Source organism: Tenrec ecaudatus, chromosome 17 (assembly GCF_050624435.1).
Source record: "Tenrec ecaudatus isolate mTenEca1 chromosome 17, mTenEca1.hap1, whole genome shotgun sequence".
Lineage (NCBI taxonomy): Eukaryota > Metazoa > Chordata > Mammalia > Afrosoricida > Tenrecidae > Tenrec > Tenrec ecaudatus.
The window spans coordinates 49,228,112-49,255,273 of NC_134546.1; the positions used below are offsets into that span (position 1 = coordinate 49,228,112).

At 42.1% G+C, this 27,162-nt stretch overlaps 1 protein-coding gene across 1 annotated transcript in view; it reads right to left on the reverse strand.

Annotated features, from left to right (window-relative positions):
* Positions 1–389: 389 nt before the first annotated feature.
* OCA2 (OCA2 melanosomal transmembrane protein) overlaps positions 390–27,162 on the reverse strand; it is a 154,551-nt gene continuing 127,778 nt past the window's right edge. The window contains exons 18-23 of the mRNA XM_075535554.1: positions 24,947–25,074; positions 22,259–22,318; positions 21,539–21,643; positions 14,330–14,423; positions 7,497–7,590; positions 390–474 (exon numbers count right to left, since the gene is read on the reverse strand). Of these exons, the coding sequence (XP_075391669.1) occupies positions 390–474; positions 7,497–7,590; positions 14,330–14,423; positions 21,539–21,643; positions 22,259–22,318; positions 24,947–25,074 (566 nt within the window). The remainder of the gene's footprint in view (positions 475–7,496; positions 7,591–14,329; positions 14,424–21,538; positions 21,644–22,258; positions 22,319–24,946; positions 25,075–27,162) is intronic.

Genomic DNA, 27,162 nt, shown 5'->3' on the forward strand with positions numbered 1-27,162 from the left:
GGAATAATGTTTATTTAGAGCACAGATTTGAATGCTAATTATTCTAACCTGTAAAGTGATTACATGGAAAAAAAAACTCTATAGTCTTAAATGAATCATAAGCCATTTTGAGGAGTAGAATGCTTGATATGTACCTTTTCCTATATAGTAGAGCAAAAAATAAAAGCTTTGAAATAGTAAATCTTTTAATGTAACAAAATCTCAAGTATTTGTATTTTCTATATTTGGAGAGGAAAGACATTCAACATGTCAGTATCCACCTGGGTGCCAATGGCTTCATCATGCAGTATCGCCACCATGCAGCATCCTCTGAGTGAGCACCTGTTCTTGCATCCAAAGAGAGTTCTTAGGCCATCAAGGTATAGCCTGAAGTTGATGATGATTCAAATTTAATTCCATTCCATTACAACATGAGCAACCAGGAGATAGCACATCCCAACTGTGCAGGAGACCACCATCAGTGGAAAACCCAGTCTGAAATACAGAAAAAGGCTGATCACAGAGCAGTGTCAGACTCCCAAAGTGCCAGCAGTAAGAATAGGTTGGTCACTTACCTAAGTTCCCCCGATGGCTGGGGGACACAGAGACTCCTGTGAGGGACATAGCCATTATTGTCTCCCAAGCACATGTGCCCTTTAGAACTCTATGCTTTATACATTTACAAATTTAACTACCATTCGTTACTAGAAATAAAAATGTAGTGTTAGTCTAGGTTATCAGGATAATTGTTCCTATTAAGCATCTTCTGTTGAATGAAATTTTATATGAAACTAGCATAATATTTTGTATAGATCTTTAATTGACCCTGTGGAGCCTCAGTTTTTCCATCTATAAACTTGGAGGGCTAATCTGGGGATGCCAGTCACTCGCACATCAGTCTCTGAGTCACTGTTAATCTCTGGGTGCCAGCTGTGCCTGCATCACTTACTGTGCAGGCGCTCAACCGTTCCTCTTAAAGAGCTTTTCTTAGAACTCATGCTCCCAGAAGACCGAGCATCCCTCACCTGTGAACCTGTAAAGAGGCTGAGAGATAGGATCAGGAAACAAATGCCACCATTGGCCTAAGAGAAATAAAAAGGAAAATGAAATATTTCTGTATTATTGAGGTACAAACTGTTTGGATTATATGTTGGTACCTTTATGACAAACTGGTTCCAACTAATGACAGAGTAGAATTACTCCATATTTTATGTGTGTGTGTTGTTTTGTTTTAATATTTATAGAACATATTGCCTGATCTTTTATTCCATAATTCTGCTGGGTGAGGTTTAACTCCCAACTTTTCTATTGCCAGTCAACTTCAAACTGTTTTCACCACACTGTGATTTCACTGGGGTATTCTATATCATATATATATATATACACACACACACACACACACACACATACAGACATATACACACATATTCCTCTTAAAGAAAGAGTGTTCCTTAGAATATATATATATAATCTTTTAAAAGTATTTTAAAAGAATGGAATTTTCCCATGACTTTTTAAAGTCCTCACAGGTGTAGATATTATGCATAAATGTAAAACATGTGCTATGAAAATGAGGATCTTCCCTACATGTGTGCTTCTCTATGCACAAGCATGTTTTCAAATGTACCCATGTTTCCACTGATAACTATAAACCAACACTAAACTCATTGTCATCAAGTTGATTTGAACTCATAGCAAGTATAGAATAAACATGGCAACTTCCCCATAGGATTTCCAATGCTGGAATCTTTACAACCATAGATGGTCTAAGAGCAACTGGCAGGTTTAACCCACCCACCTTTCAATTAGCAGCCGAGTGCTTGCCTGTGGTGCAAGCAAGGATCTTAATTAACTACACTAGCTACACTAACAAGTTTTTCACAGATAAACATAAGATTGTCCACTCATATCCACACAAGGATGAGCATGCCCACCCACCCACCCATGCCTGTGGGGTTGAGAAAGAGTATTCCCACCACACCCATAGGGAAAGGGTGAAGATGCCTACATAATCCCATGGAGTCAGGGAAAGTAAGCATGCTTTCCTCTGCACACCTGTGGGAATGAAAATGAGGATGCTGACCCACACCTGTGTGGGTAAGTTTGAGGCTGCCCACGGCCTGCCGGAAGCGAACGAGCCTCTTTCAAATGCCGGGGACTGCTGAGCTCAGAGCACTGGCACTCTCCTGAAGATAAGCCTGGAGATCAGGCTAGACATGAAGAGGACCGTGGCTCACCGTGGCTCTGGCAGGCTAGCTGTGGTAGCTTCTGTGTCTCGCTATCTGGAAGGTGATGACATGCCACGGTGCTCTTTTTTAAAAGGACAGCAGAACAGAGGATCTCCTAAGGAGTGCCCATCATCCAAGAAGGTGTGCTTGAATGTAATGTTCTTTGAGTAAACCGATCATCCGAGGCCTGGCCAAGCACCTCGAGTCTCCTCACTGAAGGCTGCACGTAGCTTACTCTTCCCAGAGCACAAATTCCAATCATGACAGTTGAGAAAGGATGCGAGAGAAGACAGAGAGGAAGAGCTTTGGTGATGTAGTGGCTTAGGTACCAGGCTGCTAACCGTAAAATCAGAAGAAAAATCACCATGCACTCTGTGGGGGATGGGGGGTGGGTGAGACTCTCTGCTCCCATAAAGATTGTTTGGGAACTCAACAGGAATAGTTCTACCCTATCCTATAGGGTCACTATGCGTCAAAATCAACTCAATTAATGACAGTGAGCTTGAGTATTTTTAATTCTGGCCCTTCTGTTGAGCTGTGATACATTAAGGGGGAAAAGACAACACTGGCATTCAAAAGTATGTGTACTATGTTGTTGATGTTAGAAGCCGTCGAATCTATTTTGACCCACAGCAACCTCATAACCTCATGTGACAGATTAGAACTACTCTTCTAGTTTGGAACCTTATGTAATCAAAATTACAATCTTCTATATGGATTGAACCTCAATATAAGGAAAACAAAATATTCACAACTGGACCAATAGGTAATAGTAGGAAAGATTAAAATTGCCAAGTATTTCATGTTAGTTGGATTCACAATCAGTATCCATGGAAGAATGAGTCAAGAATTCATATGGCTTATTACATTTGACAAATCCACTTGGGGGGGGGCTTATTTAAAGGGTAAAAATGGAGAGATGTCTCCTTAAGGAAAAGGTGAGGTCTACCCCAGCCAAGGATATGCATATGTAACCTGGAAAATTAATAAGGAAGTCTGAAGAAGAATTGACCCCCTTTGAATCATGGTTTTAGTAAAGAATATTAAATATATTCTTTTTTTAAAAGAAGAGAAAGAAATATTTTATTCTGATATACTCCAGACATCATACAATTCAATAGTTTGGTTGTATCAAGAAGTATAATCACTACCACAATTAGTTTAAAACATTTTCTTTCTTTTATGCCTTATTAGCTCCCCATGACCCCCTACTGTCCCCTGATGTCCCACCCTCCAGGAAATCTTAATCTCTATCAATTCACCCATCCTAGGGTTCATATACCAAAACACATATAAAAGTGCATAACAGAAAGTTAAAAAGGCTACCAACAATAGCAAAATACAACAAAGATAAACTCCAGCTTAAGAGAAAACAGAAAATATTTAAAACCAGTGCAAATTCAAAATGTGTCCAAAAGGCAATCTAATGATAAGGTTTTAATCATTCCAGCCAGGTTTTCCATTTTAATCTACTATAATCATCTCTACAATACTCTCCATCTGATAACCAGGTTAGTCTCATCTCCTGATTGTGGTCAGAAGGAAATCGCTGGAGGTTTATTCCCTATGTAGATTCTGAAAATGTATTTTGGACTTCTGCGAACCAGAATTTCACAATTTAAGCTCTGAGACCATAGTTCCCTTCAAATTTGTATTAGCTTATTTTCCATCGTTGGATCATGTAGGCTGGTGTGCTTCCTTCATGTGGATGTCTCACTTAGATGACTGCTTATTTGAAAACAAGCCTTTAAGATCCTGGTGCTATATCTCCTGATAGCTGACACCATCTAGTTTCTTCACCACACCTTGCTATAACACCCATATCTTCTGTATTTTCTTCATGAGGGTGAATATTGAACAAGGTCATGTCATAAGAAGTGTGATAGTGATATAATTGTCAATTTAAGGAATTAAGAATGTAGGGGTGGAGTCTGGCCTGTCAAGCAGATCATGGCCAATGAGGCATCTGTGTGGGCATGGACTTCTGCTGAGAATTCTGGGAAATCCTGATTTTCCTCCTTGGAGGCAGGAGACACTTTCTCTCTTTGCTCACTCTCGATGAGACACCCCTGAGAAGCCACATGGACCTACCCTGATGCATCCAGAGCTCTGGACCTGGAGAAGCCACGTAAAGACCACTGTCAGCACTGAGATGCTTACAATACCACTGGATTTACAAGAATTCCCACCTACTGGCCTGTGATCTTCCTGCATTCCTGTGTATCATAGGTGATACCTTTTAAGGAATTCAATTTTTAAGTAATATAGATAAAAACAAATTATACATTTGAAATTGCAAACAATACATTTCCTATAACTGAGGACCCTATAACTATTAGATGATCATTTCCTAAGATAACTTCACTGAATTTCTAGCTCAAGGACCTAACAGAAAGATCATCCAAACTGGTAAAAAGATGACCATAACTATGGCATAATAAACCATAGATGGCCTTAAGAAGACTGGGAATTCCAGAACACTTAATAGTGCTCATGTGGAACTTAAACATGGATCAAGAGGAAGGGGTGAGAACAGAATCAGGGAATAATGTATGGTTAAGAATCAAGAAATGTGCGGTTGTATCCTCTCTACTAATTCAATTTGTATGCTGAGCAAATAATCAGGGAAGTTGGATTATGTGAAGAAGAGTGTGGTAGCAGGATTGAAAGCTTATTGATTCTCTTGCACAAGCAGATGATATAGCCTTGCTTATTGAATGTGAGGAGGACTTGAAGCACTTGCTGATGATGGTCAGAATTCAGTATGGATAAAAATTCAATGTAAAGAAAACCAAAAGCCTCACAACTAGACCAATAGGGAATATCCTGAAAAATTGAGAAAAGGTTGAATTGTCAACGATTTCCTTTTCCTTGGATCTACAATCAATGCTCAGAGAATCAGCCATCAAGAGATCAAATGACATGTTACAATTGGTAAGTCACAAGACTTCTTAAAAATATTGAAAAGCAAGGATGTTACTTTGAGGCTTACATTTGCCTGACCCAATACAATACCATGGACTGCCAAAAGAACAGACAAATCTGCGTGGGAAGAAGTGCAGCCAGCATGCTCATTAGAAGCAAAATGGTGAGACTTCATCGCATGCACGGTACTTGGGACATGTGACCAGGAGAGGCCAGTCTCTGGCAAAGGACACCGTGCTTGGTAGAGGGGAGTAGCGGCGAATAAGAGGAAGAGCTCCAGCAAGATGAACTGACACGAACTGCGGCAGTGGGCTCAAGGAAGAGAAAAAGTGAGGATGATGCAGGGCCTGGTGGTGTTTTGTTCTGTTTACACAGTGTTGCTGTGAGTTAGAATACACTCAGGGGCACTTAACAAGAACCAGTGCAAAATGAAGCCTTGGTGCTTGAATATAACTGACCAACGGAAGAGTCGTTCTCCATTAAACACATGGATCCAATCCATATGGCCATGGTCAATGAACTTTTGGGGCTAAGAATAAGCAATCTTCCCCCTAGGCTTTTGAGGCCCTCAATTTCTCGATAACCACCCTAAATTTTCAACACATTAACTACACACAAATGGCACAATTCAGTGCATGCACATACCACTCACTAAGTGAATACTATGTGCTTCACATGCCCCCACTGGCCTGGACATTAACCCTCTTCAATAAGCTACAGGTCCTAGTACTGCTGACCCCTTCGCTGTGTACCTGGAGCCCACCCTGCAAAGGCAAGCTACTAGCAGGAGACAGAGTAACCTGATCTGTTTGCCATCATGAATGGTGTCCTGATTGAGGGACAAGGTTACTCCTTTTATAGTCAAACAAGGCAAATAGGAGTCTAAGCAAGAGGAACTTGTGCAAGGATTATATTTTGGATGTGTCCCTTAGCAGCAAGGCCAGCAATTTGCCTACAGTGTTCTGCCCAGCAAGGCAACCAAGGGCCTTCTGCATGGACACAAGTCTCCCATGAGTGAATTTTATATTAACAGCCCACCAAAGCGAGTAAGTATGACTAGTTTCTCTGGAACCATGAAAATGACCAGTGTAGTAAAAGTTCCAATAGCCACAGAGACTTGTGTCGGGGGTCTTTTACTGAGTGTGACCGATTACCCATGTGTTGCTTTCCAGCAGGCAGTTCCCACGTAGGTCTAGTGCCCAGTACCAGAGCACAGCCCTGGAGGCTACTGTGCAGTCACAGTGTAATGCCAAACTTTTAGACAGAGGTAGGTTCTGATAACCAGTTCTGCACATACATGCCATCTCTGAGTTTACTCCCAAGGATCTTCAACGAGCTTTGGTCAACAACAAAGTAATGTAAATATATGCTGGCTGCACCATTTCATGAGACAACCAACATCCATTGTGCCTACCGTGCTGTTTACCTGGCATGCCACCTGATATAGGAAATAACAAAGCACGACTGCAGACGGCAGTTTTCAAATGTAACGTCCTACATTCGATTTACCATCAATGTCACAATCTCACTCCAGGGTACCTGGTGGTGCTTGGTTAAGTTGCCATCTGCTAATCAATAGGCTTGCAGTATGCGCACACCCCCACTCAGAGAACTGGAAATCTGCTCCAAAGTTTGCAGTCTAGCAACTCTGTGGGCCAGTTCTACTCAGTCACATGGAATCTCTCTGAGTCAAAAGTTGAATCAAGGACACCTAACAGCTGCAGCACACAACTTTGTATTCCGAGAAAGGTCACGCTCCTGAGTTGAATGAGAAAAGTAGGCTCTGAGAATGGTGCAAACTGGTGCCTGCACAGTGAACATGTGAAGACATGGATTCGGAGAAGGAGGAAAGCCAAACATGCAGTTATGCCCATGACAATGGGCACGAAGGGGGAAATAGACGTGGAGAGAAACAGGACCCCTGCCATCACAGCTCCAGGGCAGCAGGCTGCCTTGTGCTGGCAACTGTGTCTTCTCCACCCTACATATACACAACTAATGCTTCGTCAGTATGCCATGCCTCAGTCCTTGTGAGTGTGGAGTTTTCGCATGTGCCATGCCTTATAAATTTCCCTGGGAATTTCCTTTAGAGCAGCCACATGAAAGTTATATGCCAGGCAAGCTTACAACCATTTCCGGATTCCTGGATTATTTTGAAGCATTCATTCTCACAGATGTCTGAATTATAAAACTAATCTCAGCAATATAGCTATAACGTGTCTTGTCTGAGCTACATCAAAACCCCACTGATTGTTAAAAACATGAGTATCCTAGTTCTTGACACTGTGTGCCATTATTGTTTCAATTAATATAATATTAGAGATAATATAGTTAAACAGAAATTTTAAATGAGTTTGAAAGTACCTAAAAAATTCCATGAAGGAGAATCCATAACCATGCTGTTCAGCAATTCCTGCACAAACGACATTTGCAGATGCTCCGATCAAGGTCCCATTACCTGAAATTAAAATCAAATCTTAATTTGTCTTGGGGTCAAGTTTATGTTCTCCTGTGTTTTTCTATATACTTGGATTATCACACAGGCTCTTGACTCCCAGCTAAGTGAACACGGTTTATTTGAAAATATCAAGAGGGTGGAGGAAGCCAGAAATCACACTAGCGACCAGAAAATAAATTCACTGCTGATAGAAACCACACTTCATTTACAGCTATGACTGAGCTTGTCTTCTCTAAGGAGATGATAGAAAGATCAGCAAATCCCCATGACTGAAGGTGGAAGTATCTTTTAGAGGGAAATGGAAGCAGCGTCACATCTATGGGAGGTAATGTTTCTTGAGGGAAAGCACAAAATCAAAACAGCCAGGCTCAAGTAATTTCCTGGGCATTTTTCATGATAGAGCTTGACATGCAATGCCTTTCTGATTGTGCGCATGGCCTATGGCAGTGGTAGTGATACACGCAGTATCAACCGGCTGGGAGGTCTGGATGAGGGAAATTACCAATATTGTCTTCAGGTTATTAGATACCCATCCGCCCAACACACACTTGGTTAATGGAAGAAAAAATTTGCATGGTGAATTAATCACATCATGCTCCTTTCAAGCCAGAGTGATCAGTGTTGGGAGAGTGACATATGGCCCCCGGCTCAGCCAATTTAACTCAAGCTGTTATCTGGGCGTAACCCAGTAAGGATGAGACTCCCTCCTACCAATGATTGGTAAGCTGGCGCACACCACACCACCACTGGCCTAGGGGTAATCTGGAGTAGGTTAGGGCACAGGCATCAGGAGCCGCATTCCTACGGATGGAGCCCAGGGAGGATGAGCCGAGTGGAGTACGGAAAAACCAAGGACAGAATCTGGTGCATCATTGAGCCTATCTGCTGCCTCACCCAAAGTATGCTGATGTAGACACACATACAGCAGATATTAAGGGCTCAAGTAAAAGGCAAATGTTTTGAGAATGATGATGGCAACAAAGGTACATATGTTCTTGACACAATGGATGTATGTATGGATTGTGATAAGAATTGTACGAGCCCCCAATAAAATGATTTTTTAAAAAAAGAAAGAAAATGGCAACTAAAAAAAGGCAATATTAATCTCAAACAAAATAGACTTCAAAGGAAACGACATAATACAAGACAAGAATGAACACTACATAATGATCAAAGAATCAATAGACCCAGAGCACATTGCCTTAATAAACATTCAAAAAATACTTAATATAATCCAATACATAAACAAATAAAGAATAAGAACTGCATAATCATATCAATTGACTCAGAAAAAAGCATTTAACAATATCTACCACCCATTCCTAATAAAAGCACTCAATAAGGAAGAAATAGAAGGGAAATTCCTCAGCACAGTAAAGGTCATATATGAAAAACCAATGGCCAATATCACTTTCAATGGCGGAAAGCTTAAAAGATTCCCATTGAAACCGGAAATCCAACAAGGATATACTTTATCACTACTCTTATTCAACATTGATTGGCAGTCCTAGCCAGAACCAGAGACAACAAGGAAATTATGGAGTACAATTGGGAAAAGAAAAAGTTAAACTCTTGCTATTTGCCGAGAGAACCCCAAGGTCTCCAAAATAGGATTGTTGAGGAAATTTGAGGAATTAGCAGGATACACGATCAGCAGGCAGAAATCAAGTGTACTCCTATAAACCAGTGATAAGAGGTTCAAAAAAGACATCACAAAAACAATACATTTCACAATAGCCACACAGAAGTTGATGTGCCTAGGAATAAACTGAACAAAGACAAAAGACAAGCGGAAGTATAAAGAAAACTACAGAACGTACACTTGAGTACATCAAAAGAGTAAAGTGAGAGTCCACAGAATGGGAACCAATATTTACCAATGACATTATAGACCAAGGACTAATTACTAAAATTTACAGTGTCCTGCAAGCCCACGAGAAAAACGAACAAAGAATCATACCTGAAAGGCTAACAAGCACCCGAGGAAATGCTCTCATTTACTAGCCATCTGGGAAACTCAAATCAAAACAATAATGAGTTATCATCTAACACCCACATCATAGGCCAATTAAAAAAATAACAACAAGTGCTGGAGAGGGTGTAGAGAGGCTGGAGCTTGTATACACTGCTGAAGGGCTTGTAAACACATGCAACCCCTGTAGAAAGCAATATGGAGATTCCTAATCCAAGGAGCAATCGAAATGCCATGTGATGCAGCAATAAAAGTGCTGGGCAAATATGCCAAAGAATAAGAACCTGATCAGGAGCAGATGTTTGCTCTCCCACAGTTCACAATAGCATGAAGTTGGAAACACCCCAAATTCCTTCCCATCAGTACAAGAATGGATTAAACAAACTTTGGTATAAACACAAAATGGAATACTACACATTCCTGAAAATACCTCACAATATTCCTGATAAACCCCTCATGACAAAGAGGGATCTGGAAAACATCACGCTGAGTAAAGTTAATCACAAAGAACAAATTCTGTGTGGGTCCACTGCTGTAGGGAAGAACACCAGGATGGCAGCAGGCCCAGCTTTCAGGCGAGTCATTCCGCTGTCCAGGTTTGCCAGGCAGCTCTATAGAGAGCCTACCCAGAACCCATGAACCATGCAAAATCCTCTTATATGTGTCTCTTAAAGGCCACTCTGGTAGAAGGGTCTTCAGGTCCACTGTGATGTGAGTTTTGAAAGAGCAGGAGGAGTGGATGACCACTTAGTGGCTGCCATGCCAAGGCGTGATGAGGTCCTCCCAGACTGGCAGACATTCCTACCAGAGTGATGAGGGAGGGATACTGATGGCGAAATCAAATTGGGAAGGGGCGTGGGAGGGAAGCATACACATCTTGGAGAAGATAATTTTATTTTAGTTGGTAGAGAAATGGGAATACCAACTTGTTAACTAGGAGAAAAAATGACTAACATTACGTTCAAGGATTTTAAGGGGGGATGATGCCTGGTGCTATGACCCTAATAGGCCACGTTTGTCTGAGTTTCTGTATACCACCTGGGGACCCAAGTCAACTGCTAGAGAACACTGCAACATTGAACCTGGATTTCAAGGCACACAACCCACTCCAAACCATACCACAGGGATGTAATGTGGAAACCCAACTAGATGAACTAGCTTCTAACTCAAACACACCTGTAACCAGAGCAGAAAACAGCTATAATAAGAGTATTGAACTGTCAGTCGGTGGACTCACATTTACTTACGTCTTCAATATACTAAGATATATATGATTGTGACCGCCCTGCCATTGTCAGCGAATATTATTGTAAGTTTTGCCTGACCACCAATTCCAATTGTTTGTGCAAATTGCATCCGGGCATGTATGCATTGATTCCGTACAAGTCAATAATCCATATATTGTGATTTGTAGTTAACCTATAATCTCTATTTCAATCTCTTTCATAATAATCATCCAAAGAGATGATTGATAAAATTCTCTACCATAAAATAATAAGGATGTTTCTAAGCTGAACCAAAGGCGGATAAAAAACAGATTCAGTAATGGGTTTGTGGATCACACCTACTCCTAGCTCCGATCTAAATATAATTAATTCTTATGACATGGCCTTGCTCAATACTTGTGTTCATGATGGAAATACAGAAAATATAGGTGCTAATAGCAAAATGTGGTTAAGAAATTAGATGGAATCTGGTTATCAGAAATAATAGTGTTTGGGATCTTAAAGTTACTAGAGAAATGCAAATTAAAAGCATAAAGATATAGCACTAAACACACTTATTTAGAATAGCTGAAATATAAGAGAATGGTCATGCTAAAATTTTTTCAAGGTTGTGGAGCATTGCTGGTGAAAATGCAAAAATAGGACAATAGCTATTGCAATCTCTTACAAAGTTTAACTTTCACCTGTCACATTTCATCCGTTCCTCTCTTAGGCTTGGTTAGTTCTAGAGCTTATTTCTTTTAGGTTTCTTTGCTACTTCAGCATTCTGATGGGTTTTTTTTTTTTACTGTTATTTTGTAGCTTGTGTAGTTTGTACTATGTTGGGTTAAGAGCAATGATTTCTTGTATTCAGAAATCTTCTGAGGCAAAATTTGACTACTGATAGAAAACAGCATCGAAGTAATAAGTCTCTCCTCACTGCATTCTGTTACAAATTGTAACAGTTCCATAGGTCCCACCTACAAAATGCCCCACTTCCTGAAAACTGACTTTAACTCAATGAGAATCTATCGCTGGCTTGATGATTTATCATGCTTGGCTTCATCTTCTCCTCTTCCTCACTTCACTTTCACCCACGCTCTTTCTGTACCCCCCAATAAAGCCCCACGAAAAAGATTTCCTGAAAACCCAAGCCAGGATGTATTTCAATTGCTCTTTGCTCATAATTTATAAGTTTGGGGATCTAATCAGGAAAGATTTTTTTGTTTTGAGCTAACTAATGAATGTCGCTCAATTTATACAGAGAATGACGTCTCTAAACCTGACTGAAACTTCTAATTAAAGCTGTCTTCAAGATACCTGTGCTACTGATAGCTTTATTCATACCAGCCAAATAATGAAAAATCATGGAAGGAAATCTCCGGTGCATTAAGTGTAGGGTTAATAACTGAGTACCTGTTGTAGTAGGAAGAAGCACTATTCACAACCAGAGTTACTAGGCTAAAAACTTATTCACTTAAAATTTTATTATTCATGACAGCTATCTCCCTGCTTCCAAAATCAGTTCAGACCGCCAGTGTTTGTCCATCATTTTACATTATGAGACACATAAATGGTCCATGTTAATTTCTATCCCTGAGAGAATCTCCACATTTTCTCTAAATGTTCTTGGTGAAGCAAACTACCCAGAAGGTTTAGTCTCCTTTTAGTATCAGCTAAAAACCACCCACTGAAGAAAATCTTTTGGATCGTTTGCCTATCCATTCTCCACTGCCCGCTGAGAGTACACTTGACACTATAAGGATCGACCTACTTGTGTTTTAACATTAGCTTGGGAGATTATCTTTCCAATTCAATAGCTGGAGATATTGTCTCAAGCCCAATATCACATTAATAACATTCATTCAATAAAGCTAACTGAACAACATCCAACAAGGAAGACTTATTTTTAAGTTTTATTTCTGATAATAAAGGAAAACATGTGCTTCTGTTTAAACAGAACAAAACAAAAACAAAGTAAAGAGTATATCGATGTGTATTAAGCCTCTGACCATATAACATGTGTGTAAATACTTTTTCCGCCATGCAGCATGTACTAGAAAGTGTATTATTGCAGAAGCTGTTAGGTTAAAATCTAATACCTTATCATTTGATCTCCCTTTGACACATTTTAAATGTGTTCTAGTTCTTAATATAGTCTGCTTTATTGAAGTGTTCCTCTGTTTTACTTTGTTATTGTTGTTAGTGTTTTCCGTGTTTTAGTTTTTGGATGTTTTTCTGTATATGAAATCTAGGATGAGTCCATCCATAAAGTCAGTGACTGGTTTGGCGGTGTCCGGGGGGATTGCCTGGGGAGGTTGGGGAACCGGGGAACAAATATCCATGAGCACAGGAAAGAGGAGAATGCTTTAAGTTGGTCTGGTTATGATTGCGCACCTCTTCTTAGTGTGATTGAGCGAGTGAACTGTATGGCCACTTTTTATTAAGTAAATGAAACTATGAACAGAGTTACAGTATCTCCTAGGGCTGGCTCTTTGAGAGAAACAATTTTAAAAGGTGTACTTTGGTAAGCACTTAAGACCTCAAGCACCAAACTAGGTAAATTATTATCTTCCAGAAATTATAACTTCACTAGATGATATTAAACCACCCTCTATAAATAAGAAAGTAAGCTAAACTTACAATGATTGATTCAGGTCAATTCTAGAGTAAAGAAAGTTGGTTTATCTAAGTATACCTGCATATAAAAATGAAAACTGTAGGGTCTTGATCCAACGAAGAAAATGTGGAACAGGATTTAAACTTATCATAACTCTAGACTTTCTAAAGCATGCAGGCTGGTTGAACCCTTGAGATTATTTTTGCCTTCAGATAATCTTTGTCTTAAAGCAAAATTATTGACTGGAGCCTTCCTAAATCTATTAGTAAAAAATGTCTTCCCTGACCCTTTGTCGCTTCAGGATTTATCTAAATGGGGTCAAATTGAGAACACCAGCTGGAAAAAAAATTAAATGAAAACATTAAAGGCAATGAGTTTTTGTTAATGGGGGAGGAACAACTCATAAAAGGATGTTAAAATAATTGCATAGCTACAAGAATGTGATAAATAATACTGAATTATACAGGCAGAAACTGTTACACTGGTGTACGGCTTGCAATGTATAATCTCAACAACAGCGGCAACAAAATAAATGAAAAATTTTTAAAAGAATGAAAACTTCAAGTGTATCTCCTGCTTTAGCTCAGACTGCCCAATCCTGTTGGACCACTCAACGCAATCAGGGTCCTACAGACGGATCCATCCCCAAGGTCTTATACTTGGATTTGGTCTCAGGGAACACCATCACAGTCCACATGGAAGTTCTATTGACTGAACTCAGAACATGGACACATGCAGGTCGACCAGGAGTGGAACCCAGCAGGTATCAGGAACTGAGGTAACTCTCAAATTGGGCCAGGCAAAGATGATGGTGTGGTCTCCACCAGGGTAACCGCAAGGATGCTCCTTAATTTACTCCCAAAACTGTCCCAGTTAGCTTCATTTTGGAGTTGATCCCAATATCCTCGTGCCTTTTCCCACACATGCAGTCAACATCCTTACCTCCTAGGCAGGCTCCAAGGGCGAGTGAATACATGAGAGGCTGCACGGGAAGGCTGACCTCTGGGTCTCGGCTCAAGTTCAGAAGCACTGGAATCTGTGGAGGAAAAACATTGCATTGGATTTCATGGGAGCATTCCTTAAAACGTTCCGATTTCCTTCAAGGAGCATGCCCTATGGGTCATCTTAATATTCATCTTCTGGATTCGTATTTTGGGGTTGTTGGTTTAAGTTTTCAAGTTTTTCTATTTTTAAGCTCTCTTTAACTCTTTCTCCATCCATTGGAAGGAATTAGACGTCAATCATAGCCCACATTGGAATTCATGAAACCCAAAGCAATTTTTCAGCAGTTGCTGTAAAAAGCATAGAAATATAGATGGGAACCAACTCTGAGGTTCACTGACACTCAAGTCTCATCCAGGTTCACAGCCTTTGACTCCAGTGTATGTTTCCCAGGCCCTCATTTCCTCACCTGATGGTGTCGCTGTGACTTTTCCTTCAATGAAGCAATGCCAGATAAATATCAGCATTGTGTGTAGGAATGTAGAAACATAAAAACAGGTATGTAACCATTGATCGACAAATAAGAAAATACCACCCAGAAAGCAGCACACTAAAACAGTAGTCAAAAGAAAATAAAGGGACAAGACCCAATTTCGAACTAGCGATATCATTCCACCATGAAGACAAATATTAAAATGAGAGGGGAATTGTTGGAAAAAATAGTGGAATGGAGAGAAAGACAAACAGTTCCCAAGAGAAAACAGACAATTTTAAATATGGAAAGAAAAAACAAAAGCAGGGTCACCATGAAGACAATGGTGGTAGGGAGGGAATATCTCACTAAATAGAAGCCAAAAAATCACGAACAGTAGTACAAAATAAACTATCAGCAAAGGAATATATAACTCCAAAAAAATCAATAAACAAAAGAAATTCAATACAGAAATACAGGAAAGACAATAAAATCAATAACCCCACAAAGCATACATATAGCAAAATGACAGCAACAAATGAACACATATCAATAACAACATTGACTATTAATTGATTAAATGCACCAGCCAAAAAGAGATGGAATAGAAGACCAGCTGAGAAAAAGGACCCATCAATATTCTGCTTACAGAAAACATACCTCATATAAAAAGACAAACATAAACTAAAATGCAAAGGGTGTTCTCCCCAACCCTCAGTGAACCATGCCAAGGACTGAGCACTATGATGGCCTTAGACGCTGGCCTTCTGGGAACAGGGCCTCCCCCAAGGGTCACACCAGAAGGACTCAACATGGAAGCCCCACTGAGTGAACTGGGCCCTAGCTCAAAATTATCTGTAGCTTTGGACTTAGGACTGAAATATCCTGATGGGAGAAGAAGCAAGGGATGGCCATCCCAAGAGTGTGGAAATCTGTGATCATTGGCCCTTGAGTGGGACCACTGGCTTACTGGGTGTCCAATGAACGAGGACCCAGAACCACCATATATTTAATGCCTCAATTATCCAATTACATAAGATAACAGGTTATTACCTGATAGGCAGACATCTGCCTTTGTACAGGGAATTTTCCCCTAGTACCAATTCTTATGCTCAATGTAAACAGAACTCAATCAATTAAGAAACCAATCTGTGTAAAGCAATAACTCATGGACTACAGCATGGACTATATCTGCATAAACTCTGCATATGAACAATATCTTAAATTCTATGCCATTAGTTAAATTATTGATGTTATCGATGAAATCACCTTATATTCTAGAGGGGTGGATAACAATGTTTTTCTTTTTTGTTGTTGCTGCTGTTGTTTGTTTTTATTGTTTGTTTATTGATTTTGTTTTTATTTTTGTTTTTCTCATAATATGACTGCCAAAGTAAACCAGAGTCATTCACAACCCATGGACAAGCAGATGGATCCTGGGCTTCAATTTAATTCTAGCCCCAATCTAAGAACGGTTAGTTCTTGTAACTTGGCCTTGCTTCATACTCGCCTTCATGAAGAGATCACTGAAGGTAAGGGTGCTATGGTAAAGTGTGGTGAAGAAAGCAGATCGTGCCTGGCTATCAATTGGAATACCCCACCAATGTCTGGGGTTTTAAAGGCTTGTATTCAAATAAGCAACCATCTGATTGAAGCAACAATTAAGTCCACATGCACACCAGCAAAGATGATGACAATAAAATCCAAATGTGATGAAGGGAAAAGAATCAGAGTGTAAATGTGTACACCCAATTTGTAGACGGCCGTGGAGGACAGTGGAGGCCAAAATCCATTGAACAGCTTTCCTGGCAAACAGGGATTATTGTAAACTTGATTATGGTGAATTGAACCGAGGTAAAATATGAAACCTGGTCAGTTGGCCTCCTTCTTTACCCAACCTGAGTTTGCTCAAGGCGCAAATATTTCTCAATTGTTCCACGACAGAATGTTCTTCTCTGGCTTTTTAAGTATTATTGGTGATCTTTTTTCCTTATTTGTTATTTTTATATTGCTATTATTTTCTTTGTTCTGCTTCATTTTGCTTTGGTTTCTTACTGTTTTCATTAAGTTTCCAAGTTTATGAAGGACAGAAGGAGTGGCTACATAGAACCAGTAACTGATGTCATGGTTTTGGGGGAGGAGGCTGCTGAGGGGAATTGGGCAGCAAATAATGAATGCAGGAGTGGGAACTTATTGTGATGATATATACACACAACTCTTAAAAATCCATCAAAAAAGGAAAGTATATTATTTGTGAATATTAGAAGTATATGATATGTGAATATTATATCAAGAAAACTACTAAACAAAAAAGAAACCACATTTTACCAATGGTTACCACAGGTGAAGCATTAAGAGCTTTGCTCAGGTGGCACTGAGTCCATGTTAATAGTGGTGGAATGATTTGGAACGGGATATCAGTAATTATTGTACAACATGAAAAGTATAATCAATGGCTCTGAATTTACACGTAGAATTTGTTAAATTGGAGAATAGTGTGTGTATATTTTTGCCAAAATTGAAAAAAATATTGAACATATAACAATGGGTACCCAGAAATAGAAAATGTTATAAAATTGATTGGGGTAATGATTGTACAACCATTCTTGATATGACTGAAGTAGTGAATTGAATGGTATGTTGATGAAATCCCAATAAAACTGTTTAAAAAAATGGAAAGGTAGAAAAAATATATCAAGCAAATCAGTTATATCAAGGCAACAAGAACAAAAAAAAGTCTGACAATAGTAATTTCCTTTAAGGCAAAATCCATCTTGAGAGATAAAAACATTATATAATTATTAAAGTACCAATAAAACTGGACATAAACAAACTAAATATAATATACCTAATTAATCACCTTTGAAATATGCTAATGGGATGCTTATAGTAGGGAAGAAAGAGACAATAAAACAAAGAAATAAACAATAATATTAGGAGACTTCAAGACATCATGCTTGAGAAAGGAGAGATCATAAGCCTTCCGCCAATCCTGTAGCGACATTCTTATTCTTATTCACATTCTACATTTGACTGTGTAGACGATAACAAAATATGGATAGCCTTGAATAGAATGGGGATGATAGAATACTTAATTATCCTCATGTGAAACATGCTTATGCATCAAGAGATGGTGGTGTGAACAGAACAAGGGAATAACGCATGGTTAAAAATCAAGAAATGTGTACGCTACAGTAATATCCTCTCACCCAACATATTCAGACTGTATGCTGAGCAAACAGAGAGACTGGATTATATTAAAATGAATAATCTTGGTGTCAGGCAGGATCGTAGGAAGGTTTATTAACAACCTTTAACACAACCTTGTTTGCTGAAAGTGAAGGAGACTTAAAATACCTGCTGGTGAAGATAAAGGATTGTATCCTTAAGTGTGGATTATGATTCAAAGTAAAGATGACCAAAATCCTGACAAACGGACCAGTAGGGAACACTGTGATAAATGGGAAAAGATTGAAGTTGTCAAGGATTTCTGTCTTCCTTATATCCACAGTCAATGTTGACAGAAGCAGCGGTCAAGAGATCAAATGACACATAGTATTGTATCTTAAAAGTGTTGAAAGCCTAAGGTATGCCGGACACAAGCCATGGTGTTTTCAATTGCCTCGAATGAATGTGAAAGCTGGACGTTCCAGAATGAAGACCAGAGAAGAATAAATGCATGTTAATTATGGTGCTGGCGAAGAGCATTGAAAGCATCACGGATGCCAAAAGAACAAACAAATCCATCTTCAACAGGTACCGCCAGAATTCTCCTGAGAAGCAAGAACAGCAACACTTCTTCTCACATACTCTGGACATGTGATCAGGAGAGGCCAGTTCCTGGGAAAGGACCTTATGATTGATACAGCAGAGAGGCAGCCGAAAGAGGAAGACCCTCTGCGAGACGGACTGAGACACGTTAGCAATGCCTTCACACTGAGGAACACCTGGACACACGGCCTAGAGGATGGGTGGTGCCTCATCACGGTCCACTATGAGTAGAACCAATTCGATGGCACCTAACAACCAACACAGAAGAGCAGACATTTGAAATGTCACCTGCTTTTGCTTTTATAGAAAATAAAAATTCTTAAGTCTATATCTGTTTTTGATGTTTCCCCATTTGTTGAAGAAAAGGAAAGGAAAAAAGGAGAAAGGGAAAAAAGGCAGAGGAGAGGATAGGGGAGAGGAGGGGGGAGGGGAGAGAGAGGAGAGGAGTGGAGAGGATAAGGGAGAGGAGGGGAGGGGAGGGGAAGGGAGGGGAGGGGAAGAGAGGAGAGGAGAGGGGAGGGGAGGGGAGGGGAAGAGAGGAGAGGAGATGAGAGGGGAGGGGAGGGGAAGGGAGGGGAGAGGAGAGGGAAGGGGAGAGAAGGGGAGGGGAGGGAAGAGGAGGGGAGGGGAGGAGAGGGAAGGGGAGAGGAGGGGAGGGGAAGGCAGGGGAGGAGAGGAGAGGAGAGGAAAGGGGAGGAGAGGGGAGGGGAGGGGAGGGGAGGGGAGGAGAGGAGAGGGGAGGGGAGGGGAAGGGAGGGGAAGGGAGGGGAGAGGAGAGGATAGGGGAGAGGAGGGGGGGAGAGGAGAGGAGTGGAGAGGATAAGGGAGAGGAGGGGAGGGGAAGGGAGGGGAGGGGAAGAGAGGAGAGGAGAGGAGAGGGGAGGGGAGGGGAAGAGAGGAGAGGAGAGGAGAGGAGAGGGGAGGGGAGGGGAAGGGAGGGGAAGGGAGGGGAGAGGAGAGGATAGGGGAGAGGAGGGGGGAGGGGAGAGGAGAGGAGTGGAGAGGATAAGGGAGAGGAGGGGAGGGGAGGGGAAGGGAGGGGAGGGGAAGAGAGGAGAGGAGAGGGGAGGGGAGGGGAAGGGAAGAGAGGAGAGGAGAGGAGAGGAGAGGGGAGGGGAGGGGAAGGGAGGGGAGAGGAGAGGGAAGGGGAGAGAAGGGGAGGGGAGGGAAGAGGAGGGGAGGGGAGGAGAGGGAAGGGGAGAGGAGGGGAGGGGAAGGCAGGGGAGGAGAGGAGAGGAGAGGAAAGGGGAGGAGAGGGGAGGGGAGGGGAGGAGAGGAGAGGGGAGGGGAGGGGAGGGGAAGGGAGGGGAAGGGAGGGGAGAGGAGAGGATAGGGGAGAGGAGGGGGGGAGAGGGGAGGAGAGGAGTGGAGAGGATAAGGGAGAGGAGGGGAGGGGAAGGGAGGGGAGGGGAAGAGAGGAGAGGAGAGGAGAGGGGAGGGGAGGGGAAGAGAGGAGAGGAGAGGGGAGGAGAGGAGAGGGGAGGGGAGGGGAGGGGAAGGGAGGGGAGAGGAGAGGGAAGGGGAGGGGAGGGGAGGGGAGGGGAGGAGAAGGGAGGGGAGGGGAGGGGAGGAGAGGTGAGGAGAGGAGAGGGGAGGGGAGGAGAGGAGAGGAGAGGGGAGGGGAGGAGAGGAGAAGAGGAGAAGAGAGGGGAGGAGAGGGGAGGAGAGGAGAGGGGAGGGGAAGAGAGGGGAAGAGAGGAGAGGAGAGGAGAGGGGAGGGGAGGGGAAGGGAGGGGAGAGGAGAGGGAAGGGGAGAGGAGGGGAGGGGAGAGGAGAGGGAAGGGGAGAGAAGGGGAGGGGAGGGAAGAGGAGGGGAGAGGAGAGGAGAGGGAAGGGGAGAGGAGGGGAGGGGAAGGCAGGGGAGGAGAGGAGAGGGGAGGGGAGGAGAGGGGAGGGGAGAGGAGAGGGAAGGGGAGAGAAGGGGAGGGGAGGGAAGAGGAGGGGAGGGGAGGGGAGAGGAGAGGAGAGGGAAGGGGAGAGGAGGGGAGGGGAGGAGAGGGGAGGGAAGGGAAGGGGAGGGTAGGAGAGGATAGGAGAGGGGAGGGGAGGAGACGGGAGGGAAGGGAAGGGGAGGGGAGGGGAGGAGAGGGGAGGGGAGGAAAGGAGAGGGGAAGAGAGGAGAGGAGAGGAGAGGAGAGGGGAGGGGAGGGGAAGGGAGGGGAGAGGAAAGGGAAGGGGAGAGGAGGGGAGGGGAGAGGAGAGGGAAGGGGAGAGAAGGGGAGGGGAGGGAAGAGGAGAGGAGAGGAGAGGGAAGGGGAGAGGAGGGGAGGGGAAGGCAGGGGAGGAGAGGAGAGGGGAGGGGAGGAGAGGGGAGGGGAGAGGAGAGGGAAGGGGAGAGAAGGGGAGGGGAGGGAAGAGGAGGGGAGGGGAGGGGAGAGGAGAGGAGAGGGAAGGGGAGAGGAGGGGAGGGGAGGAGAGGGGAGGGAAGGGAAGGGGAGGAGAGGGGAGGGGAGGAGAGGGGAGGGAAGGGAAGGGGAGGGGAGGGGAGGGGAGGAGAGGGGAGGGGAGGGGAGGAGAGGAAAGGAGAGGGGAAGAGAGGAGAGGAGAGGGGAGGGGAGTAGAGGAGAGGGAGGGGAGGAGAAGAGAGGGGAGGGGAGGAGAGGGGAGGGGAGGGGAGGGGAGGAGAGGGGAGGGGAGGGGAGGGGAGGAGAGGGGAGGGGAGGGGAGGGGAGGAGAGGAGAGGGGAGGGGAGGGGAGGAGAGGGGAGGGGAGGAGCGGAAGAACATTCTTTGCAGGGAAAGCAGCAGCTCTCCACCAGCTGACCCCAAAGCAACCAGTCGTTGAGGACTTCTCCCTCTCCAGCGTGTTTGTGCTCTCAGCATTCTCACTCTGTCATCTGTGCTCCCTGCACAGATGTTCTCCATGACTGGAGAACGTCTCACTGTCTGCTTCCTCAGAGGAAGAGAAAGTCCAGAAGTCATGCTGGCTGCCAGGGAAGGGCTGAACACCAGGAACGTGCAACTCACCATAGTGGTGGTGAATGGGATGTTGTCAATCAAGGAAGAGGCTATGGCAGAGACCCATACCACCAGCACAATAGCTGTCGCAAGGCGTTGGTCCTGGGGGACCATCTGGAAGGAGTAAACAACAGCAATGCTCAGTCCTAGGCGTTCACTATGTAAAGGGACTGCAGTGTTATAGCACAGTCTATGGGCCTGTGAAATTTAGAAAACCCCACAAGAGACCATGGCAGACATAGATCCAGTGGTCAGGAGTGTCCAAACAGAGGCAACACTCAGGCTGTCCTGATTCTTTACAGGATCCTCTGGGCATCTATGGTTAAATGAGGAGAGAGATCAATTTCAAGAAAACGCTCCATCCTGTTATTCCACTAAAGAAGAAACCATCGGTACCTCTTCCTTCTCTAGGGCCTGGGGGCAATACACATTGTCACCCGGACCTGCACCCCAGGACCACCCGGAAAGGGGATCTGCAGCACTCATTTGCTCAGATTAGGGGCTGAATTCCTCTCTTCAGACATTGTTAATTAAAACCTAATCAAAAACTTATAGGAACCTGAAATTCTATATTGGAGAACACATCTCCCTTTAGCTCTAGGCTATGCAGGATAAAATTGATTTACTGAAGTTATTTATTTACAGAACTAACATGTCATATTGCAATATGTTTCTAGGAAATCGAAAGGACAATACCTGGAATGTATTCTATTACCACATTTAATATACCTTTATTAGGAAAGCAGTTTGTTCTCCAACATATTCTATTAAGTGGAGATGTGCCAGCGCCTAAAAAAAATATGTGCATATATGGTAAGAAACAGTTCAGCCATGATTTATATGCAAATTACAAAGCTATGCCTTTAAAATAAAAATAATTGTACAGAAGGAAGACTCAGACTCTTGCTTTTTATAAAATATCAGACTCAAAAACACAGTCTATAAATAATTTATCACCACATGTGTACACCGAGGATTCATCAAGGAAAATAGCGCAATAGCAAAGACAAGCGATCCCTTCTTGATTTGCATTTAATGCTCACTTTAAAATTAAATTCAAATTACGCGTCAGAGCTGGAGCTTCAATACCAGAAAGAAAATGTTTGCGATTTTAGCATTCAAAGAGAGAACTTTTAAAAATAGTTGTTAGCTTCACAATACGAGACAGTTTTAGGACACTGTATCGTGGGAAACTAGGAGAAATAAAAGAAGGAAAATGACAGCACAGGAACCACTCTGCGAAGCCTGTCACCTTCCTCGGCGTCAGCAGGGAGCCTCTGGAACAGAGGCCTGAGATAGGAGCACGGGCGGGGGGAAATTGTAAGAATCGCACAGCAATATTGCAGCTGTCCGGCAGCTTCCAAATTTGAATTCTTCACTATGATTTGATTTGGCTGAATGGGTCTCAATATTGAAGCATCAGTTTAAGCATGCTCGAGTTTTCAAATCCCCAAATTTATGCATGGTTATTAGCTTGCCTTTGTTGAAAAACGATGGCACTCAAATCCTAGGGCTGTTATCATATTTCCCAATCCACCATAATCACTCTACTATATCAACTACATCATGTAGATGGTTTCTATTTCGAGCAGCATTTCAACCTCAGCACCAGTGATTCTAAAGTAATTCCTTGTGGTGGCAGGGAGTTTTCTGTACCTACAGCATGTTTAGCAACATCCTTAGTGCTACCACTGAAAGCCTGAGGAACCTCCTTCCATCAGTCAGTGATCCCTAAAGGACAAAATCACCCCTTTTTTAGAATAACTCATTTAGAGGAATCTAATACTTATTTTTAAAAAAAAGAAAAATTCTAACCTTGAAAAAAACATATTGTAGCCATGTCTTTTGTTTTATGAGAGTAAGTAAAAAAGTAGTGCTATGGAATTAAAGAAACCTTTACTCAACAAAGATATCAAAATATGAACCTATTGTTTCTTGTCATGTATTCTGGACTATACAATGTTTCCATCTCTCTAACTCTCCCCTAAAGCATTCTGTGCTCTCTAATTTACATGGTCGCAAAATGAGAGTTTATGTTTTTTGGGGGTTTTTTTAGTGCGCTTCTTCTTGGGTAATCATCTCAACCTCACCTTTAGGAGCTTTCGGAGACTTAATTTTCATTACAGGTCTAGCGGAAATAATGGGTGGTGAGGGTGTTTCCTAGGTGCTCCCAGCAATATCTTGTAAGGCATCTCCCTCACGCTATACTACCAATGCAGCCCCATCGGGCATTTCAGCTTGAGCAGTTTGGCTAATCTGCTCAGGGGTGGATTGTTTTATTGATAGTGTGCTCATACCTTCAGCTGGGAGGGGTGGATCTAGTGACTGAAGTAGGTCAATTGTTTCTAGGTGCTCAATATGCTCCTCTTCTGGATCATCAACCCATATTTTCCCATCCCATTTTTCAGGGTCCCAACTTATCCCAATCAATGCCCTCACTTTGGTATCAGACACTGCTCTAGATCTGCAACTCAGCTGACATTGTCACTCAGCCCCTCACATAATGAGACTTTGTACCTGGTTCTCAGCAACATCACCTCGATTAACTAGAGGAGAGAAGGCTCTCCTTTGTAGCACAGACGGAAACTTTCCAGTTTGTGTATTCTTGAGGAACTCAATTTGTGTTCCTTTTAAATAGCCTTTGAATTTGGATCTCAAAAAGACTGAAGTGGTGTGTGGTGGAGGAGGTCAACTTTTCCCATGAAATTCTTATAGGACAACCCCTCTACCATTAGATACTGAGCAGGTACATGGTTATGATAGAAAAAAAAAACTCTGGCAAAAATTCTTGGGCCTTTTTTTTAAACAATGAAGTTTTTCTTTTTAAAACAATTCTTCATAATAAACCTTTGTGGTTGACCTATATCCTTCAATCCAAAGAAAGAACCTTCGTAACTTAGTTAACACCTTTGCCTGGAATTCATCTTTGAGATCTTCATAACATCCTTAAATTCTTAAATCACTTGATTGATATTTATGTACGTGTATATGTATGTGTATGTATGTGTATGTATGTGTATGTGTGTGAGTGTATGCATGTGTATGTATGTATGTATATGTGTGTGTATGTATTTGCTTAACATGGAGCAGCATTCCAGTAAATTCTTTTCAAAGTTTCAATGATTTGGGAAGGTGACTATTTGCATTTTGCTTAAAACGACTTCAAAATCCTTTATACCATGGCACAAAAAGTATCCTTTGGGATGGGGAGTGGGGGAGGGGGGAGATCTAACAAAATTAAGACAAGTGTATTACTGATAGAACAGATCTGAAGCTCTCCACTGACTACAGAGACATGTTTAAATATGCTTTGGATGGACTAAAGCTATGTATGAATTGGTAGTAAAAATACTATTTTACTTACCATTATATTGTGAAATGCCAAGACCAGGTTATGCTGAAAAGCTTTAGTCTTACCTCCATCAGAACAAAGAGTGCAGCAAAGAACAGAAGTGTTGCCCATTCCACTCTATGTAGAATTATCTCAAAATCATGTATATCAGCTAAAATTAGCAGCCATAGGGCACCTATAATAGCAATCCAGCCTGGAAAAGAAGTAAATGGATATACAGATGTAATTCTATTTTTAATATAAAACAATTAAATTATTATCTTCTAGTTGCCTTTTATTTAGTACAATCCATGTAGAGTAAACTGGACATATTAAAATGTACAATTTAAATTTGGACTTAGAATTCACCCATGAAATGATCACTGCACAAGATAATGAACATATTGACTAGACTCAAATTGTACGGATGCCTGTGACATTACAACCGAATCCAGTTCTTGTCACCATTTATAAGTAGAAGTAGTGGGTTTCACTGTGGTTGCAACATGCATTTCGCTAATAACTAATGATGCTCAACCTTTCTTCACGTGCTTATTTTCCAACCAGATATCTTTTGCAGTGAAACTAATGTTAAAAAATCTGTGCCTTTCCTTTTTGTTTTTATTATCTTGAAAGCAAATGAAATTTAAAATACATAGAAGGAAAGCAATTTAAAATTTTGGATCAGGAATCAAGAAACATAATAGATAAAAGTAATAAAGCAAACAAATAAAAAAGTAATAAAACTTGGTTCTTTAAGAAAAGAGATAAAATTGATAATCCTTTAGTTACTATAAAGGGCAACAATGAGAAGACCAGAATTATCAATATAATATCATTGAATAAGATCAATGATATGACTCCAGGCTTAGGGGACACAGAATGTGTATTAGTGTGATGTCTAGCAAGATGTAGATCAGCCAGACACACTAAACGGATCCTCAACAAATGACACAGATATATACACTCCTGGATGATAACACTGCAACCCTGTGCTTCTTCACAGGAAGGGAGATAGAAGCGAATTTAATGTCACCTAACAGAACAAGCTGGATGAAAGTGGTGAGAGGGGACACAGAAGAAAGAACTAAATTGTCAGCTGACCTGATACGCAGGGGTCATTTTGAACTTTGACAGAAGCTTCTCATCAGGACAAGGATCTGATAATCTTCTCTGAGCACCAGGGTAGCACAAGCATGAACGTGGGGAGTGGCTGGTGACCAGAAAGAGCAATGCTCCCCTGTTTTCACCATATCCTCCTAGTGACCAGAAGTGTCACCAACCCCCACCCTCCTGCACAGCCTCTGTTCTGGCTGAGCTCAGGGGAGCTCCTTCGTGAATCACTTGCCAGGTGCATACCACCTTCAAATCTGGAAGTACTTGAACCCTGCCTCATCAGACCAACAGAACATGTTGTGCTGGACAAATGGCCTGTCCCCAGCCTGCCCCGTGCAGGCAGGGAGTCCAGCCACCACTAGCACCTCGCCCCCAGCTACCTTCGAGGCCCCAGAGAGCTACTTGGGGAAACTTCCACAAGATAACGAAGCAGACGCACTGCACAGACTTGATGACAAAGGCACAGGAGAGCAGTGGAAAAGATACAGAGGACAATGCTGCACTCCTGAGCTGCAGAGGAAACCATACAGAAGTAGACTAGATACTAGGAAAAACTGAACAGGAGGACTGAGAGAAGAGACGCCAGGTGAATTGTTGGGGGGCTGGCCTGATACAATATGGCCATTTTGAGCTTTTCTGAGCAGACTTCTAGGGAGGCCTCGTACACAAGTGAGTGGCTGCTGACAAGAAAAGTGGAATCTGCCCTTGTTCCCCACACCCTCGGGGTGAACAGAAAGCCCCCAACGTCACCCACCCAGCGACCAGCAGATGGTGCTCTGAAAAAGTGAAGAACATTACAAGGGAAGATTCCAATCAAGAAGCAATATGGAAATATCGTAATAGTTTTATTTTTGTGTGTCCAGTATTATTTAATATTGTTTACTTAATATTTTTAAACTAGCTTGTAATCTAATTGGTTGTACTTCTTTTATTGTTATTACTTAAGTACTAACTTAAGTATTACATTAAATATGAAATTATAAACTATCTTTCAATATATCTTTTTTGTATACTTAAGTAATGTCTTTTTTATACTTAAAACAGCCATCAGGGCAGGGGTACAGTTGTGAAATTATTTGAAGCCCACGTCTGGGTGTTGTCCACCTGTCACCACAATTGCCCTGAGAAGAAGCGCACGAGAAGGTCCTAGAGAGAGTGAGAGGAAAGTGTGGGCTATACCTCAAAA